At 35.9% G+C, this 21,516-nt stretch overlaps 2 protein-coding genes across 3 annotated transcripts in view; one reads left to right on the top strand and one right to left on the bottom strand.

The window, feature by feature from the left end:
- The window catches only part of LOC124645055 (peptide transporter family 1), a 38,222-nt gene that overhangs the window by 1,242 nt on the left and 15,464 nt on the right, over positions 1-21,516 (bottom strand). For both annotated transcript variants that reach the window (XM_047184791.1, XM_047184792.1), the window contains exons 2-11: positions 18,979-19,057; positions 11,566-11,707; positions 11,331-11,417; positions 7,282-7,556; positions 5,958-6,040; positions 3,527-3,691; positions 3,031-3,156; positions 2,829-2,951; positions 2,338-2,690; positions 22-238 (exon numbers count right to left, since the gene is read on the bottom strand). In XM_047184791.1, the coding sequence (XP_047040747.1) occupies positions 22-238; positions 2,338-2,690; positions 2,829-2,951; positions 3,031-3,156; positions 3,527-3,691; positions 5,958-6,040; positions 7,282-7,556; positions 11,331-11,417; positions 11,566-11,707; positions 18,979-19,057 (1,650 nt within the window). The remainder of the gene's footprint in view (positions 1-21; positions 239-2,337; positions 2,691-2,828; positions 2,952-3,030; positions 3,157-3,526; positions 3,692-5,957; positions 6,041-7,281; positions 7,557-11,330; positions 11,418-11,565; positions 11,708-18,978; positions 19,058-21,516) is intronic.
- Positions 587-2,302, top strand: LOC124645056 (juvenile hormone esterase-like). Its single transcript, XM_047184794.1, has one exon. The coding sequence runs from the start codon at positions 587-589 to the stop codon at positions 2,300-2,302; it is 1,716 nt and encodes a 571-aa protein (XP_047040750.1).

Below are 21,516 nucleotides of genomic sequence, written 5' to 3'. Positions count from 1 at the left end.
AATTTCTTTACTGATACTTACATACGAACTATCACTATTATCGCAAACATTTATAGTGTACACAGCTCCAGACTTGAAGTCGAAATCTTTCAACACAACGTCATCCCCGACCCTGACTGAGCTTACTCCTTTAGCGATTCTTCTCTGAGTAGTGTCATCGCTAAAAATGTTCAACAACGACTGATTCTTTCTGCTTTCTATACTTATGTTTACCTTGCTGTTTAGATTAGTTAAAAATCTGAAACAAAATAAAATCATTGGTAGGGATTTACTTCATCACAAGTTTAAGGTAACAAAATGTTGGCTTTCCAAAATGTTGTTCCAATTTTTGTACTGTGGCTAAATACATACATTGATGTATTTGAAAGAAGTAAATTTAGGTACACCTTAAATATTTTAACCATTTTCTTTTTTATTCGAGGTCGTAGAAGCCTTATATTTCATAATAAAACATAATCGTTATGATTGAAGTAAGTACACATTATCTGTTCCATTTGATGTAAACATTTGCCAGTTGAGTGAAATTAATTTGCAACTCGATAACCAACGGCGTAATAACAAGCAAACCGTTCTGTTAAAACCATGAATGATGTATTGCGGAATATACGTGTTTATCGTACTACTAACACAGATTAAATCATTTGCTATTGAAGTGACAGTCAAACAAGGAAAAATAATTGGTCACAGAGAAGTCACCGTGTTTAATAAAAAACTATATTTTGCGTTCTATGCTGTACCATACGCAAAGCCACCCGTCGGAAGATTGAGATTTAAAGACCCGAAGCCTGTTCAAAAATGGGAAGGGATTCACGACGCAACAAGAGAGTTTCACGGCGCGTGTGCACAGGCGCACATCGTTCACAAACACGGCCAGTTCGGAGTGGAAGACTGTCTGTATCTCAACATTTATACGCCCGAAATACCTAGAAGTGAAATGTTTGAACTTAAACCTGTCATTGTCTGGCTGCATGGATACGCTTTTGCCTCATCTTTCAGTCACATACACGGAGGAGATTTCCTCGTCGACAATGATATAGTGTTAGTAACCGCGACGCATCGAATAGGTGTATTCGGGTTTCTAAAACTTAGCGATGATGACTCCAATGCGAACATGGGGCTTAAGGATATAGTCATGGCCTTAAAATGGATCAGAACGAATATCAAGCAATTTGGTGGTGATAAAGATAATATAACTCTAATGGGAAGTAATTCAGCGGCTACTTTTATATCATTATTAATGATGACAGAAGCAAGCAAGTTGTTTTCTAAGGTTATTTTACAAAGTGGTGCGATATACTCGGCTTCTATAATGCAAGGTGATCACAAATTGGAGAGAGAGAGACTCACAGAACAACTTAGTAAAAACGGTTTAAAAATTAGCAATGCACCAACTAAAGCTCTGATCGATGCCTCACAGACTATTTACACACGCTCAGAAGTAGAAAACTATCAAAGACCTATTGTATCATTTACTCCAATACTTGAGACGAAATCTAAGAGTGCGTTACTCACAAAAACACCCAACGATTTTTACGATATTATGAAAAGTAATACCCTCAAACCTTTACTGATAGGTTTCAATACCCAAGAAAGCATATCCGAAATGATACCGTTTATACACAACCCTTACTATCTGAGATTATTTCGAAAGTTTTTTAAGTTCATGGTGCCATTTTCTGATGGATGTAAATATAACAGCACTTCGCAGGATTATAAACGCATATCAGACCAAATAAAAGCTAGGTATTTTAAAGATGAAATTTCAGAAAAATCTCTTTACAGTTTCTTGAGATATACTTCTGATCTTATTAAGTTTCCAATAATAAAGTTTATCAGGACCTACTTGCAGCTGGGTGGTACTAACGCTAAGTTGTATATGTACAAGTTTGATTATAGAGGACGATTAAATGCAGTCAAAGGCACTTCAATTGCTGATTCAAAAGTGCAAATAAATGGCGTTGCCACTGGCGATGAAATATGTTACGTGCTCAAGTGTGAGCCTCTTTGGGAAGAATATGTAAAAATGACCCGTGAAGACGTCAACCGTGACAAAACATTCATCAAACAAATGTCGGGACTATGGTCCAATTTTGCAAGATATGGTGACCCTACCCCTCCCAATGAGGATGTAAATATAACATGGCCAACGATGACCTTAGATGGTAGCAACGTACTTCTGATAAGAGCATCAATGACAAAGACTGATTTTAAAGGAGATAATTCTGTGTATGATTTCTGGAATAACATTTACGAACGATTTTATAAAGAAGAACATTGTAAGCCGCGACATGACGAACTGTAGTGATTGTAGAAATAGAATACATTAATAAAACTTACCTAACATTAACTCCATCGATTGCTTTATCGTTATTGTCTGTGAAATTGTAAATGCCTTCTTTATTAATAAAGAAAGAATTTGCAGTTTGTTCCTTGAGATTGAAGTATCCGCTGTATGCAATATCAGCACATTCTGTGCCAGGCTCTCCTTGTAAATAGTAAGGTAGATCTACAGATTTATCTGCGAGTATATCGAGCTTCTCGTAAACAGAGAGGGGCCCGATTTGGAAGTCGCCGGTAGCGTTTTTCTCAAGGGTGTTGAGGGTGGCAGTATTCAGCGTGAAAGTGCAGTTATATCCATTGTAGACCCTCAATTGGGCCATCCCTTCGGAAACAGGGGTGCCGTAGGTTGGCTGTAAAAGTACGAAACGTTTATTTATTTTAGAATTGGTACAACATTAACCAAGGCACCTGCAGAAGGTAACTGTTTGTACTGTTTTTGTTTAATTAACTATTAAAATAAATATTGGTACGTATTTTAAAATTCTTACCAGTAAATTGAGTTCTACAATACCGGAGATGATAAACGCACATGCAGCCAATATACCACCCCATATCATTTTATGCAATGGTTTCCTTATCAGTTTGCACCAAGACATGAAGGGATAAATAGCCTGAAAAAAATACATTATTTCAGTATTGTTCTGGTCCTGTATAGTGTATAAACTATGGACTTTGGTTCAGAATACTTACAACTTCGAAAATAGGAATGAATATAAGGATAAGCAGTGGGTTGAGCACTTGCATTTGATCAGCCTTTAACGTCCAAGAACCTATGTCTTGTTCCATTCTATCAGCTTGGAAGGTCCATCTAGACCCCTGTAAATAAAATAAAAATTAAATATCTGTCTTCAATCATATGATAGTCGGAAAGTAAAAACGGCAGTATTTATTTTATGATAAGGCTTTTAAATTTTTTTTCCATTAATTTATTGAACAAATAGTGATTCCAATTTCTTAAATTGAAACTTATCGTTTTTGTATGCAGGCGTGCTCGAAGACTTGTTTTACGCCGTGCCTACGCAATGACTACGCCGCGTCTACGAAACTACGCTGCCGCTACGTATCGACTACGCAACCTCTACGCGAGGACTACGTTTTATCGTATCATCATAGACTGATAACAATTGGCATTTGTTTCAAATAATGTGTAAAATTTTAAAGCCAGTTTTAACTAGGAATGCCTTACCTGCTGATCGAACAGAGCCCAGAAGACTGGCAGCGGTATGAAGAGAACTAGCACCCTCAGCAAAGACTTCACATCTTCAATGAGGTTGTTATCGTATTTATCATCAGCGTGGTCTAGCCAGTGCTCACGTTTCTCCTTGCTTTTGCAGGATTTTACTACTGCATGCTAAAAATAAAAAAAAGGACTTATTAAAGTAAATGTAACATATGAAGAAATGCACTTGTTATGATTGTACGAGAACTCCCTCAGACCACGGATGTAAACACAGAAATAGCTGATGCCTAAATTTTTTATAAATTATACAAAATACAATAAAATAAATGAGTAATTCAGCATGTATCACGTTATATTTTTTCAACTATTTTTCTCAGCCTCTAAGAAAAACAGCCTTACAGCCCTTATAAGAAGCTGAAACTCTCGAACATAGTCATAATTCTGTCAAAATACTCCTAGCTAATTATTTATGAGACAATATTAGCAGAATTAACACAATGCCTGCTAATTAGTCTCACGTAGGTAATTAGCACTTAATTATAGAATAGTGACCAATTCTAATATACAACATGTAAAGTAATTAACGCACACCCTCAAACACCCCAATTAGAATATTATGTTATAATCATAATACATACACTGAATTTTTAATTTAACATGTAAATGCATGGTTATTTACTAAATAAGTTATACCAATTCTTGGAGAACTTTTTGGTCATACTACTACGCACGCAAATATCCGCTCGACTCGACACAACATAACGAAACTACGGAAAAAGCCGACAATACACGAAGTCTTATTACTTTGAGTTACGGTCTATTTGAATTTGTTTTGACTGTACATGATTAATATGACAATAATTTCCGAACTTTTAATTGTTTTTGGGATAAAAAATTACCTATATTAAAAATGATATAAATCGATTCAGTAATCGAACAAACTAATTTCAGGATGTGCGTTAATTAAGTTACATGTTGTATATAGTCATAACCAAGTACGATTCAGTTAAATAGACTGTCGCAATAAAACTAACCAAAAGTCATGATATATTAAATAAGAAACTAATGTCAATAACGATGTACCTTGACGAAAAAAACATAAAAACCGGCCAAGTGCAAGTCGGAATCGCGCACGAAGGGCTCCGCACCATTATTTAGAAAATGAGCAAAAAAAAAAACGTTTTTTGTATGGGGAGCCCCCCAAAATATTTTTTTATTCTAGTTTTCAGTATTTCTGGTTATAGTGGCAACAGAAATACACCATTTGTGAAAATTTCAACTCTCTAACCATCATGGTTCATGAGATACAGCTTGGTGACAGACGGACGGACAACAGAGGAGCGAAAACAATAGGGTCCCGTTTACCCTTTGGGTACGGAACCCTAATAAAAATGGCAACACGTTCTCATTTTTAATCGAATACTACAAAAAAACTGTAAGTAACGTAACTATTGTAATTCATTCTAGAAAAAAATACATGTATATTTACTATACTATACTATGCATTAAATTCTGGCCAGCTTTTCCATATCAAAGCGGTAATCCTGATAATGACACTTATTGATTTATTCCTATGCTATATTATGAAGCCTAGCTTCATAACGCAGAAATTAATTCATGACAGAAATTGGCCTTACTGATAAATAATTATGCTGTAGTTCTGGCGTTTTGCACAGTTTATGTGCAATCTGTTTAATTCATCATTTATTTACGAAATTATGAAATCTGGGAAATTAGGGAAGCTATAGAAATTTATAATATAAGTAATAAAATAGCAAGCAATATAATACAATTGTTTTGAAAAGAGTTCAGTCATAGCTTTTAGTATGGCGTATGCATTATTGCATTTGGAGAAAGTCTTGAAAGCCATTGTTAAGCATGTCTAATATGTAGAAGCATAGAAGTTCCTTAATCGCCGTTGTCCATTGTTTATACAGTAACTTAATAAAATTTAAAAAATAAATATTTCAGTGAATTCATTCCGACATATTGTATGGCCCTGTCCTAAAATGATTTATCTGATAAATCAATATCCAACAGCTTAGCAACCATGTTACAGACTTTATCTGGGTAAATCTGAAGTACTTTGTTGTCCTATAGTAGTTCACTCAAACATTTTGTATCCACCAAAATATCTTTTCAAAAGACTAAAAAACATATTGTACCTACATGACGTGATATAAAATTGTATAACGTCATTGTTATCTTATAAATAAAAACAAAATTGATACGATGTTGTCAAGCAAAACTCGAAAACGAATGGCCCGATTTTGCCTGCATTTATAAATTAATGAAACTAGTCTACATTCCTAATTAAATTAGAGACACTTTACTGAAAAACTATTGAAAATGTGCGAAAACATGCAGGTATATTTGACATTATAAAATAAAGTTAATGAACCACTTTAATAAAAAATCTAAACTGAAATAAACTTACACCTATGCAAGTGGACACTTTTCCGAGTACATTGCCGGCAGGCTTCTTGATTATATAAAGTTTCTTGCCAGCTACGAAGAATACTGCAAACAAAAATACATCAATAAAATAAATAACTACATAATTATTAATATACTTCTCTTATTCATAATCCATTATACATTAATTATTGTCAATAGATTAACGATTATCATACTGCTTTAAATTATCAATACAAAAAGTTAAAATTACTGTAATATTGTAAAAATACATGCCCAGAATGTTTTTTGGGAAACAAAATATCTCACGAAACGATCTAAGAATGAGGGATAAATTTTAGTTCCAACAATATACACGCGGCGCTGATCGTCAAGACCATGGAAATAATGAAATGAATCTAAAGCGAAACCTTCATGGAGTTTCACTAAAACGATTATGTGTCAAATTAGGGCTTTGTTAGTACCTTACCTTAGTACTAAAAAACCCGTTCAAAAATTTATCCAATCTTTGGAATATAAAGCAAAGCAAGGAGAAGAATAAAGCTATTAGCAAGGTAAATTGTCTGATGAACCCTACTGGATATCATTCGAGTTGTGAACGTAACCATACCGCGATTCAATTTCGAGCTTACTCGGAGCAACGCCATCTATCGATCTTACTAACAAACACCGAAATGTATGAAGGAATAAAGGCTACCGTGTTATTTACAATATATTTTTATAAGAATACGTATGAAAAATTATGTTTAATAGATTAAAAATATTATTGAATACTTAAATAGTGGAATTATTCATGAAATCACGATAAGAACGCGCGTTATTTACGCAGCCTTTCTATATAAGTATATTGTATGTGAAATGCTTATAATTTCCGTAAGAAAAGTGATTAAAATGATTTAATATTAAATTGAGGATTTTTCGACAGTGTAATTTATGAGACTATATTATTAGATTGTGTAGTAAAGCGTTCAATTTCGTTTTCTTCAATTTTGTCGGTAATTCATTTATGAAAAGACTTTATTTAATTGCGAATCTTCAAAATACGATGAAGCATGTTATTTGCTGTATTCTAATGATTTTTACAGTTCTTGGGGTTTAATAATAATTACAGATCATAAAAAATAAGTGTTTAGTGGTTAGGCCCTGTTTATTTTTTTTTTAGGACTACCTACTCCAGCCAAATATAAAATAAATCAAAGTTTCAAAGCAGAAAACTTAATTTGAAAAAAAAATAAAACTCAACGAATAGTATGCCTTACAGTGCTTTTTCTAATTCATCAATTTGGGCACAAGAGGCAAAATATTTAGGCGTAAAGCGTAGAGTTTATTTCCACTCTAGTACTTACTTATAGAAACAATCATCAATATCCCTGGAACGCCGAAAGCCAGGGAGTAGCAGTCATTATCCCCAAAGCAGTGAACATCAGCTCTCAAGATGGGCGTCAAGAACGTTGATATCAGGCTTCCAGCATTGATGGCGAAGTAGAATAGGGAGAAGAAATACCCCAAGTATCTCTCCTGCTCGGGTAACTTGAACTGGTCCCCACCGAAGGCGGAAACACAAGGTTTGATACCTCCTGTACCGAATGCTATTAGCAGAAGGGCTAAGATCGTGAACTCCCTGTAAGAAAAGCAAACAGTTTTAGGAAAACGTTCGTTATTTCTTTATGACTAATTTATTGTTTTAGTTCTATGATAAGTAATGCAGATTTTTTAAACGGATTCTATAAGTGAAGAGTGATTAAGATACTTCTAGGCAAGCGTGATCCATCTTCGACCACGTCGTCGCTGACCATCAGGTGAGATAATGGTCACACGCGAAACTATAGAAAATAAAAAGGCAGCGAAGAATTAATTCATTTAGTATTTACGCCAATAAAAAAATAATCCAGTTTTGATTAATAGAATAAACTAAAACAATAGAATAGCCATTGATACGACCGTGGTTTGATTCAAGGAAAACGTTCTAAAAAGCTGTGCGCGGTTCAACACATCTCAGAGGTCATTAGTTTGTCATCGTTATCATAACACAAGGACATGAACAGGTAAACCGGATAGTTTAATGGTGTTCAAACAGCTGATAAGTTAAACTATGGCGTTTGCAGAATGCATCGAGTACAATTGATTCTTTTACATTGTATTCGCGTCCATTGTGCATTTACATCTTCATGTTAACTTAAGATTTTCAAAAATATATTTAAGGTTTCCTTTTCCAAAGGTATAGATTTTTTTTTGAAAGATACATTTGTATAGTCTACTGCTTTATAATGCTATGTCATCAGCATCAATAGCCTTATGATACTATTTAACTGATTGGTGGTCTCTTTTCTTACAAAGAGATGAAGCAACTGATGGGATTGAAAATAGGCTTGCAGATACTAAGTTTCAAACTTTCAAGACATCTATACATATAATAAATCTGTAGAAAAGTAATTTTTGTACATTGAAGAAATTGGCAAAAAAAATAGCCAGCATGTTAAAGGATAACTAACAGAACCCATTTCCATCATTTTTGTCATTTTTGTCTGTTTGTCTGTTTGTCTGTTTGTCTGTTTATCTGTTTATCTGTTTGTTCGTTCGGGATTCACGTAAAACCTACGAATTCAATGCAGACAATGCTTATATAAAAAAATTCTACGTAACTTGGGGTATTACTTAGTTTTTGTTTCATCGAAATCGATTCACTCTATCAAAAGATATGATTAATTTTGTGAATTCAAGATGTAAATTATTACGACACGCAATCTGTTTGTCAAAACTGTACATTTGAATGTTGTACTTATATTAGTTGATCGGCCTATTATTAACCTTTACACAGAAAATCACACCTTCATAAGTAACTTCGGAAGAAAAAAAAAATTAAAATTGTGTTTAGCCAAGGTTAAAGTAGCTCCATCTGTGGTAATCTGTGTTAAATAAAATACATAAAATTTGTCAAAGGAGCGAGGTGGTAAATGACAATAAATTACCATACATTCTTTATAGAGGATTATTATTTCAACAGATGGAGTTGTGTATTTTCCGTAATTCACCATATTTTAACACGTAGTGTAATTTTTCGATAGACATTTCAATAGTGTTTGTCAGTTTGCCGTGCCACATCAAAATCCAATTATAATTATCACCTTGATGAAAGGAAAATAATAGTTCTCAGCCAAATATAAAACGGTGCCATCTAAATTATTTTTTGAATATTATGTCAAAAATGATGACTTTAGTATAACAATTAATTATCATTTAAAGTTACAGATGGAGTTTATATCAGGATGTTTTCATAAACATAGTTTAGCTTCTCTTCCACTAATGTGGTGGCCTTAAAACAAATTACTTTGAGTGAATAGTATTAAGTAGACCTTCATTATTTTTTTTGATGCAAAGTATGTAAACTTAATCCTAGAAGAAAGGAGGATCTGTCTCTCGCAAGTGCTGCTAAGCGTGAGGTAGGTAGGTAATGTAGGATTCTGTAGCTTTAAGAACAAGCCCAGATACAAAGTGCAGATAAGAAATGGGAGCTTTCTCGATTTAATACCATACACACGTAAAATGCTTTATGCGTCTGAAAACGTACAAATTGCGCGTCGCATACCAGACACATGCTTACTTTCAACTTCTGATCGCAAATGCACTGGTCACGATTACGAACAGTCTCAGTAAGACCCGAGCCAAGTCTAAAAAAACACCTTTTATATAAAACTACGTTTGATGTCATTCAATCACAAAGACAGAATTGTTTTCTGTTGCAAATCCTATCCACCTGTATCCTATCCTAATCCAGCATGCGTTGCAGGTGTGCATTGCACAAAAACCAATGGTATCCTATTCGAGAAGTCAAAAGAGTCGACCTGCCAACGTCAGCTTCTGCGCTAAGCAAGTGTTCTTAATAGTACCATCAGAATTACATTCATCGTTGAATGAGGTGAATAAATTTTCAGAAACCACAATAACAGTAGGAGCCAAAGCATATGATCGCTTCATAGAGCTCTGATTGGCCCCAGTTGACCAAGTCAGGTCTGATTTGTTCGTTCATCAGATCTTTGAAAGTTTTTCGGTGGACTTTTTTTACTTACTGTCGTCCTGTTTACGTGTGACACAAAATATGGTATATAAACGCAAGAGCGAAATTTTCCTGGTGTGCGGTAGTGACTCCCAGTATACAACACTTTTGTTTCTTTTGATTTGCTGGCTCCACCAAGAAATGACAAATTGAGAGCGTACATTTTGTAAATCTTGGCAAAACTGCAGGTTTCAAGTACGAACACATGAAGTGGACTCTCACAGATACGTACATTTTGCCTATTCGTGAACTAATGCAAACATTTCGGTGGAGTCCCGGCTTAGGCCTCCCCCACATTAGGCGTGCGCGATCCTCGGGCGTGTGAGTAGCGCGGGCGTCGCGAGCACGCTTCATGAACGTCGCGTTTTGCTGCCCTGCGGCATTTACCTACAGCGAGGTCGCGGCGCGCACGCGCCGCTCTCCTTGACGTTTAACTGCTAAGGCGTTTAGCGGGTGGCGGGGATAGCAGGCGAAGGGGTAAGAACGCAACTCGAGCGCCGCGTCGCTTGCACTCTTCACACATGCCGCAGGGCAGCAAAACGCGACGTTCATGCAGCGTGCTCGCGACGCCCGCGCTACTCACACGCCCGAGGATCGCGCACGCCTAATGTGGGGTCAGCCTTACCATAGTGAGTAAGTGCACAGAAAATCCCCGTCATACAAGTGTTTCTCCCCAGTAGTGAAACTATCCTACCCTATGCGCCTGCTGATGATGATGACTCATTTTATCATCCATCCGGCTATTCCCCAACTATGTTGGTGTTGGCTTCCAGTCACCGAATCTGTTTGAGTACCAATATTTTGCTTGGAGCGACTACCTATCTACCTATCTTCAATCCAGTCAACTACACAAGCCGACATCCATGGTAAGACTGACAGACTTTCTGGCTTCTGATTAGTCGCAGCAGCTGCAGAAAATGTACAAATGACAGCTTTGTCAGACTCAAAGCATATCATCATCATCATCAGCCTATCGCAGTCCACTGCTGGACATAGGCCTCTCTAAGTGCATGCCACTGAGATCAAAGCATATAGACATAGATTATAACTGTTTCCTGTGAAAATTACTTACGCACCATACGTAATAATTTTCCAAATTGGCTGACTAGATCCAGAGATATTCACAACGTCACAAACTTTACTTCTTTTGTTTAGATAAATGGTCACATCCACAACACAACCTTGATCAATGAATCTATGCGACTGCTAAGTGCTAATCCTAATTATACTGTCACGTGAAAGAATGCACCTACGGGATAAGTAGTATTTTGACTATTCTATATTGCCCACGCAGACGAAGTTGCGGGCAACAGCTAGTTAAATTATAAAATGCATACTCACATTGTAGGTATGTTCAGTTGTGGCATTGCACTGATTGATATTAATGTACTTCCAGCTGCATACACTAACGATAAATACAGTATAGTTCTGAAAAAAAAATAAACACAGTGTTCATAAAGATCTGAATTGTTATTGATTTCTTGTGTTGTTGTTTTACAGCTTATAGAGAAGCGTCTACCATTATGATACAAATGGATAAAAGAGATTCTCTATATACATGAAAAAGTATACTTGCCTAAACCTCCCGAGCCAGCCATCAGCAATCATGGCACCGAGAAGGGGAAAGAAGTAGGCGAACATAGTGAACACGTGGTAGATGACCGTGGCTCCATTGTCACTGTACCCCAATTTGTCTCGGAGGTACAGTGATAGAATTGCTGGAAAAGAAGAAAATAGACATCAGGTATATTTCATTCAGAGCTCAAACTTTAAACAAGCCGAACCTCGGATGAGGGGATAAGGCTCGGGAGATGATGAAGTTAAACTTTAAACAGCAATCATAATGACAGTAGAGCTGTTGTCTTGTTAGCAAGAGCTACCGCGGCCAAAGTACACAAAGGGCTCAAGAAGGAACATGGTGGGAAAGTAAGTAAAAGTCTGACACTTCATTCTTCAACACCCACAACGTCGGTTGGATAGTTAAAGTCTTGTGTTACTGTAATAGGTGTTAAATCGTGTTGTTCATAAGATCATTGTCGATAGCTACGAGATCACCTGCTTATAAACCCACTACTTAAAACTAGCAAGAATATGCTATATTCTCATCAGTTGGTAATCACCCATTATAATTGATCTTTCTGGAGTAATAACAGTATAGACATCTGCTACTGATCTATCCTGTGGGCCTATGCTAGAAGTGGGTGATATAGATAATTCAACATTTTGCAATTGTTGATCCTAGGCGAGTTGTTCTATTCCTAGTCTATTATTGTCTATGATAACTGGTTATAGTAATGGTCTGTTTATTTTAACAATAGAATTATAAAGCCGATTATCATCCACGTTATTTTTAGCGGTATCAGCTGGACCATATTGAGTCTAGTCAGTTTATTATTTTAATACATGTATTTTATTGTCATCTTTGCGGTTAGGTAGTAGGCAGAAATGTAGTCATCTCTGGTTGTAGGTTCGATTGTAAAAGAATAACACTCAATCATTTTCTGCTATTGTTACTTTCACATAGTTTACTGAACCTATTATATTTTAAATTTTATGTCTGTTATAGATTGGAAAGCGCGTTTTGATGCCTATAATCGGCTGGAACTTTCTATCCATCCTAGGAAATCTTAGGGTACTTTATACTTCCTTCATAGTATACTTACTCGTTTTTGTAAAAACCTCATTGATAATACTCCTATTTATTTCCTCACTATCAATCTATGGATCACTCAATTTAAAAACGTCAATATTTACCTACTTTACATTTTTTGTGCCAATATTAGTTGGCCAAGGTTATGTTCTTAGCTAAGATAATTAAGATCCGGTTTACAGTAAAATACTCATTCGTCCCGCAGATGCTTAGGTGAGTGGAGTGGGGATTCCCATTGTTTCTGTTTTACGTCGATGACACAACAAAATATTATTTTGTAGGTACTTCTATATCATATGATTTGTGATCAGAGTTATGTTATGAGTTTGGAAAGTCGGAGGACTTGTTTAAGACCCTCGCAGACTGCACACTTTTAAGACAAAGTTTATCCAAGAGTTAAACGTCAGTTTCTTAAAACAACGGCTATAGCTTTGAATTTTTGCTTTCGATTTTCAATGTACGTTAATGTTGTTGATGAACTTAGGGCTTAGAAGACCGATATACATAGTGTCATGGGGCTCATTCTCTGGAGATGCATGGAATGTCTCTGTATCTGTCGAAGTAAAAATATTGATAGGTATCACAATGACCCTCAATCTTAGCGGTCAGACCAAATGTCGGCCGATGTTCGGCTAATAGTTGGCCGGAAAATAAAGCCTGCAGTCTCACTGCTGGGAATGCTCAATCCCCGAGTTTTGCCGGTTGAAGAGGCTGCTACAGATATAGCAAAATTTAGACAGAACATAAGACTTTAGTTACAGGTTGTTGTGTATACAAATGATTGCGTAATGACGGATGCGTGCGCACAAAGCGTGAAAAGATGCCATGTGCTAACCGTGAGTAATGTAATGAGATCAACAACCATCGGCATTTGTTAATTCAAGATTTATTTTGGAATGTAGATTTATAATAGTATTTAATTAATTTTATTTTACTGAAAATTATCGCCTTACTTTTTTATGGACTCAGTGAGATTGTGTGCTAAGATGTTGATGAAGGGATATCGGTGGAAACCTTATGATATTATTTTAATTAAAAAAAAATTCAAACGCAAATTCATCATAATAATAGACATTTGCTAGTACACATCAGACGTGCACGCTGATAAGTCAGTCAGGACGAAGGTTTTTATGTATGTAACTATTTTCTCCGAGACACTGAACATTATAATTATTATAACCTAGCTTCTTCGCATCCCGCGGGAACCTCTGCATGAACCCTTAAAAAGTAGCATATAAATAGCCTTCCTCGATAAATGGACTATCTAGCATTGAAATAATTTTTCAAATCAGATCAGTACTTCCTGAGATTAGCGCGTTCGAACAAACAAACTTTTCAGCTTTATAATATAAGTAGGTATTAATATAGATATCTATTATATATATAGCTCTAACGAGCTGGTTTACACTAATATAATTCATCTTCAGTGAATAAGCTAGGCTAGGTCAGATTACATTTAACGAAGATGCCCATAAGCATCGGAATTGCGAATAATTGCGATTGGCATCTGTTTCCAGTACAAATGTAAGTAGGTGCCACTAAATTACATCCGTCTTACCACAAAAACTTTTAAACGTCAGTTTATGCCTTGTCTAAAAAAATGTCAAATTATGACGTTGACATATGGTTCATTTTGCAACCACACATTTTTTAGACAAGTGTAAAACAGGTGTTAAAGTTTTTGTAGTAAGGCCACATGTGTCTAACGTTAGGTAGTAATTATAGGTAACTTGTTCATCATCCATATTGGCGTATGCAAGGCCAAATGTTCTAGCAAGAGGATTAGCGGTAGGTAATTAATAAACATTCAACTAGCCGCTCCTTTTTAGGGTTCCGTACCCAAAGGGTAAAACAGGACCCTATTGTTTTCGCTCCTCTGTCCGTCTGTCACCAGGCTGTATCTCATTTCAAATTTTCAGAGATGATGTATTTCTGTTGCCGCTATAACGACAAATACCTACTGAAAACTAGCATAAAATAAATAATATATTTATGGAACGTTTTATAGATATAGTACGGAACCCTTCGTGCGCGAGTCCGACTCACACTTGGCCGGTTTATCCAAAATGTAAGCTCATGACTTTTTAACTTGGGGGCTGACTTTTGTAAAATACACATTCAAAAGGTGTTGTATTTTAGGCTACTTGAATTGCGTGAGATTTGACTCTTGTAAAGCAATCTATATAATCAACAAATTGAACACCGAAATTCCAGAGAGACGATGTCGATACCGACGGTAAGAGATACTTACTTATTAGTTACCCAAAGCAAAATGTAACTTACACTATAAATACCTACCTACCTAAGTCTCTATACTAATCTATCTATACTAATATTATAAAGCTGAAGAGTTTGTTTGTTTCAAGGAACTACTGGTCCGATTTGAAAATTTCTTTCATTGTTAGATAGCCCATTTATCGAGGAAAGCTATAGGCTACTTTTTATCCCGGTATGGGAAGTAGTTCCCACGGGACGCGGGTGAAACCGCGGGAAAACGGCTAGTAATACATAAAAGGCGAATAACTTTGGACGTCATAATAACACTGCTTTGTAACGGACCTATTGTGTAATGTTTGTGCGAAAATGAAAGTAGCTCCTAAACTTGTATTTTTTGGCATCTCGTGGAGATAGTATTACAACGAGCCGTCAGTAATTTGACGCAATTGCATGTTTTTATTGCGAATAAAAATTCCAATATTTTTTTCATATAACTCTTCTTTTTTAAGGGAACTGGAATGTGACTGTGCACAACTATATTTTATTTATAATATCTTCGCTATGAAGTAAAGAGGTCAATGTTTTTATGTACTATTACTTGCGCACCAGTACCTACTACTCTCATTTAGCCGGTTTTTATCTAAATTAATATTAATATTATCTACCTATGAAGATAAAACAATTACTTGTTTGTAAATAAAGTCTTCGAAACAACTAAATCGATTTGGAAAGCTACACAATCCCCACGTGACATACTATACATATTTTATCCGGGTACAGGATATAGGTAGTTTCCACGAAACGAAACAAAACACTTGCTGGTTCGGTTTCTTTCATAAAACAAAACTGACAGCCATTTAGTTATATTGAGATTCGTAAAACAATACAAGTGGACTAATTTTAAACACCGTTTATGATAAGGGCTTGTAATTTGCATGTCATTGCCCATCACGATCTACTAGTTAAACTTTGTCTCATTACTTAAGAGGACGAATTGGAATTTTTGGCGCCAAGGATGTCAATTTTTCTCAGTAAATACAAAACGGATCAAAATACAACTTGGTTACCTGAAAGTTCATGATATAAGCCTTATTTTGTTAGTTGTAGAAACATGATTAGGTAACTTTTATAACAGAGAAAAATATATCAAACATACCTCTTTTTAAAAAGAGATTCACATATTATGGGCAAACGGGACCGATTTAAGCCTCTTAACTTTTTTAGTAGTTGAGTATATACATACTCTTTAAAATGGTAGTAGGAATTTTTATTAAATTATCATTTCTAAATATTAAAATTACAAAACCATTTTGTCGCTTACGACTTTTAGTTATAAGCTAGCGCGCGTATTGTTATCCTCGCCCCGCTCAGACGCTCCGACCCCTTTTGGCGCCTTAGATGCGCGTGCCGGTTATGGAATTATTGTTGACCACTTCCTCGCCTAGATAGGTAGGCAGGTTAGGACTTGTAATGTATTCAAATAACTAGTAGGCTTTTTGACAAGAAATTATGGTATTCGTTTAAGTATGTATAAATCGATCTCAGTGGCGTGCACTTGGAGAGGCCTATGTCCAGCAGTGGACTGCGATAGGCTGATGATGATGATGATGATGTATAAATACTTATGTAAAAATGAATCCCTATATCACGGCATCACGCGTGAACGGCTGAACCGATTAAGTTGAAAATTTGAAGGGAGGTAGCTGAGACCCGGGAAAAGGACATAGGATTTATGTGATTTACGTGACCAACACGGTACGGGAAGTGTCGGGGCGCGAATGAAACCGCGGGCGGAAGCTAGTAAAAGATAATCATGGATTCACTTCAGTTGCATAAGGTGTGAAGGCATCATCATGAATTATAATATGAAAACATAAATTTACTCGCACAAATGAAATATTGCTAGCATTTAATGTACCATTCGCAAGTCGTCACACTTTGCGTGTCATTCAGCACGTATCAGAGTTGCACTTAGTTATTTAACTAACATTTTTATTTTCCATTCTTTCTAACTTTATCACCTGTATACAATAGCCTATTTAGATAATATTTACGGCCTACTGTTGTCAATTTTTTTTTATTTACACATGATTCTTTCACGAATTACGTAAGCGAAATTGGTTCATTTTCTATCATTCAAAAGTAATCGAAACTTACAAAGATAGATTTCAGTAAGATCCACAGATCAGATATAGAACCTGGTGACAGGTGACGATCAGATAATCGCATTTATTATGTTATTCGAGAGAATTTTCCTCAAACATTCTCCAACAGGTGTAAAAACCAAATCAATAAATTTAAATTGTAGTAAAATAGTAATGTAGTAAAATAGTAATACCATATCTAAGTAGTAGGTGAAACATTGCGTGACAAATGGCAAAATATTGATACTTACACCTGTACAAGGATTTATTATTGCCTAACATGCATATGTATAAACTTAGGTTTTTTTTATCGATAACAGTCTATGGTGAAACACGACATACTTTTCACATGATAAACTGTTACGTTTGTTTAAACTGGGTCGAAAAGAGCATAGATATGACCATTGATGCGTATTTGTTTTGTCGAATAACGTTTTCATGCACGTTAGGCCGGCAATACACGGACCGCTTGAAGCAGTCCGGGGTGACAGCTTCAAGCTGTGTGCCTTCAAGCTGCACAGTGAACTGCAGATTTCTATGGACGCACATACACGAACCGCTCGAGCAGCTACAACTTATTCGGGTGGGCGGCAGCTTGAAACTGCTGCCCCTGACTGCCTTATATTGAAAGCCTTACAAGTAGTAAAATGTTAGGGCATACTTTAGGGCAGGCGAACACACTTTAGTAGGAATTAAAGTGTGTTTTGGTCCTATTGGATTTTATAGATTAGTGTAAAATAAGAATAGGGGCATTGTTGTACTCAGTAACATAATTGTGTTGTGACATAATTATACTCAGTAATAGGTAAGTAGATGACATTCACAAAGATTTATAAAATTCGTATTTTAAAACAAGAACCTACGTATTTCGTATACGTCATGATGTTTATTTCAGCCTGTAAGTTAGGAAGAATCTCTTTGGCACAGAATATTATTTTTTGCTCGATTCTTGTCAAAAGGTATACAATTTGAAAATATATAGTTGTTGTAAAGTATATAGTTTTAAAGGTAAGGTATGTAGTTTTTACTTTCAGTTACAGCTTAGTTTCGGCAGGTTTAACAACCTTTTAAGCTTTCCAGCCCCTCATTATTCCATAATTTTCATTTTCTTCGATTGAAAATTGTATGTTTACAATCTATTTAGCCACACAATCTCATGTTTCATCTCAAGTTTGATTAAAAACTCGTTCAGTAATGAATGCAGGTAACGTCGCGTACATAAGTACTTATCACCTATTTGTTATCATTTGCAATCCACGTGTGTACTACCTCATTGGTGATTGGTGTCAGTAACAGCCCAACACGTGTCACATTGGAATAAATACCTACAAATATTAATTTTATTGCATTCTTATGGTAATAAAATTTAAATTGTACGTTTTTATTAAGAAGAGTTTGATGACTTATTTACTGTTTTGAATTTAAGAATAGTTTTTGCATTCGAAATAACGGGATATTGAAACTATAGTCTTAGACTATATAGGTAACTAAGATATTCCATAATTGCTATTGAAGATACGAACAATTCCCGTAAGAAATGTTTCCATTCTAAAGTCATCCATATATGTATACAGCGTCTCGCGCATGCGTATTTTGTAAAAAATAACTGCCCTAAAATATGCAAAAGACAATCTTCAATACGAAAAGATTTGTATAACTTTACAGAATATGGTAAAAGCAATCTTTCCTTCCTCCGTCGTAAAGCAAATATTCTATTTAACCTTAAATAAATAAAACATGGATCCTTGAGTTTTTATATCTACTATTACTTACTCAAATTTAATAGAATTTCTTACATTAACTCAACTTTAATTAAGAATTCAAATAATAAGAGGGAAATATTAAAACTAAGTATTGTTAAAAACTAACTTACTCAAATGTTGTTAATATGTTTTAGTATGCTTCTGACAATATATATTGCTAATTTTCGTAAAAAAAAAATGATAAATATCTTAATAAATAGAAAATAAATTCTTACTTCGCATTCCATAGTATGAAAATCGTTCGCAGAACTCATTTGTGACTATAAATCCAACTGCCTTTGGATACGGTAGTTTCTGAAAAGAAAAACGCATATATTTAAGACAATGAAATCGTTTATTTTCGATTCACGAAATACTTATGTATTAAATTCTAACACCACATTCGTTTTAAAGTGGAATACCAGTGGAAGTGTGGAAATTATTAAAGATGGATGGATGGAAATGGCTGGCTTTATTCTTCAATAAGTTGTTGCAAGAGGAAACTATACCAGACGAGTGGTGCAATAGTTTCCTGGTGCCCATTTTTAAGAACAAGGGTGATGTGTTGAATTGCAACAACTATAGAGGAATAAAGCTAATGTCACATAGTATGAAAGTGTGGGAGAAAGTTATTGAAAGGAGGCTGAGAGAAGAGAGTGATATCGCACGAAATCAATTCGGTTTTATGCCTGGTCGGAGTACAACGGACGCTATATTCTGTATTCGCCAATTGTGCGAAAAGTACAGGGGTGCACACAAAAACTTGCATATGGTGTTCGTTGACCTCGAGAAGGCATATGACCGGGTGCCTCGTGAGGTTTTGTGGTGGGCCCTTGAGGAGAAAGGTATACCAGGGAAGTATGTGCAGTTGATCCGAGCGATGTACGGCAGATGCCGTACAGAAGTCCGGTCCGCAGCGGGCACTACCACCAGCTTCAGTGTAGGTGTTGGCTTACATCAGGGGTCGGCCCTCAGCCCGTATCTCTTCCTGCTTGTAATGGACGCGCTTACGGCAGATATACGGGAGGAGGCACCCTGGTGTATGCTTTTCGCCGATGACATTGTTCTGGTGGGGGAGAGTGGGCCAGAGGTCCAGAGTAGACTGGAGGCATGGCGGCTGAGACTGGAGACAGTGGGTTTAAAGGTGAGCAGGAGTAAAACCGAATACCTTCATTGTGATTTTGGCGGTATTTCGGGACCCATGACCATAACCCTAGCCGGCATGCCCCTACCAGTTTGCTCCGACTTCCGGTACCTTGGTTCACTCGTCCAAAGTGACGGTGAGGTGAACAGGGACGTTACGCATCGGATCAATACTGGATGGATGAAGTGGCGACAGGTAACTAGCGCTATTTGTGACCCGCGGATGCCCCTCAAACTGAAGGGCAAAATTTACAAATCCGTCATTAGACCTGTCGTCCTGTATGGATCGGAGTGTTGGGCATTGAAAAAGACGGACGAGAAGAGAGTGCATGTAACAGAAATGAGAATGCTGAGATGGATGTGTGGTGTTACAAGAATGGATAAAGTGAGGAATGATTACATTAGAGGAAGTCTGAAAGTAGCGCCAGTTACTGAAAAGATGAGAAGTAGAAGATTGTCGTGGTATGGACATGTAATGAGGAGGGATGATACGCATGCAACAAAGTGTGTGCTAAGTATGAATGTAGATGGATGGAGAGGAAGAGGAAGACCTAAGAAAAGATGGATGGATTGCCTGAAAGATGATATGAATAGGAAGGGAGTGAGTGTCAGTATGACGAGTGACAGGGGAAAATGGAAGAAAATGACATATTGCGCCGACCCCAAGTAATATTTGGGAACAGGGCAGGAGAAAGAAGATTCGTTTTAAAGTTTATTCGATATTTACAGTTACAATATCCATCCTTCTATCAATAACAGTAAGAATATAAAAGCCTTAAATTAACAAAACTACAAATAAAAAATAACAAAAAAAAAAAAAAGAAAACAGCACGTTGTTCCGCAAAATAGCGAGTATGTATGGTAAAGACATGAATTCACAGTTAAGAACGAAGATATAATTTTTGTCCTGATCATTTTATATTGTGTAACGTGATAGTAGCTTTTCTGAATTGAATTGAATATCTCTATCAATATTAATAAATTCTATATTCTCTCAAAATGATATACATACATGCACATCTACTCCACTAAGAGATGTACATATAAATGTGAGTGTGTGTGTGTGTGTGTGCAAGTGTTTATGTTTGAGTTAAATCAATAAGTCTGCGCAACTCTATGTTATTGCGCCACGCAATATAAAACGCTTAAGGGTACCAGGATATTTTTATGTTTTCTATATTCCATTGTAATTTATACACTTCAGAGCAGTTGTTCAAGGTAAAACAGTCACTAGAATTAAAATTTTCATATAGGTACATATTTAGAAGTAGAACCAGATTTTAATGCACTCAAGTGTGTTCTAATGAGTAGAATGGTTTTATGTTCCATATCATGTGTATGATGAATGTTTGTAAGTACTTATATTAAGCATAGTAGCTACCTACATGGAATATACAACTGCGGTTATTAAAACGAATATACAAATCAATTTACGTAAACACGATACCCACACGCTAGCTAGCAATGGCCTACTCGTAAAACCTAACTAACTCGATCCGCAAACGATATATGTATTACTTTTCACGTTTATTAATTTCCTCAGAAACGCGAGCGTGTTAGTAGTAATCTAAATATTAGTGAAACTTGATAGTCATTGTGTCCAATTTTTCATTAAAGATCGTAGGCTTAAT

The sequence above is a fragment of the Helicoverpa zea genome, chromosome 31 (genome assembly GCF_022581195.2).
Source record: "Helicoverpa zea isolate HzStark_Cry1AcR chromosome 31, ilHelZeax1.1, whole genome shotgun sequence".
Lineage (NCBI taxonomy): Eukaryota > Metazoa > Arthropoda > Insecta > Lepidoptera > Noctuidae > Helicoverpa > Helicoverpa zea.
Note: the sequence above shows the minus strand (reverse complement) of the source record. Positions and strands in the feature narration are given on the sequence as shown.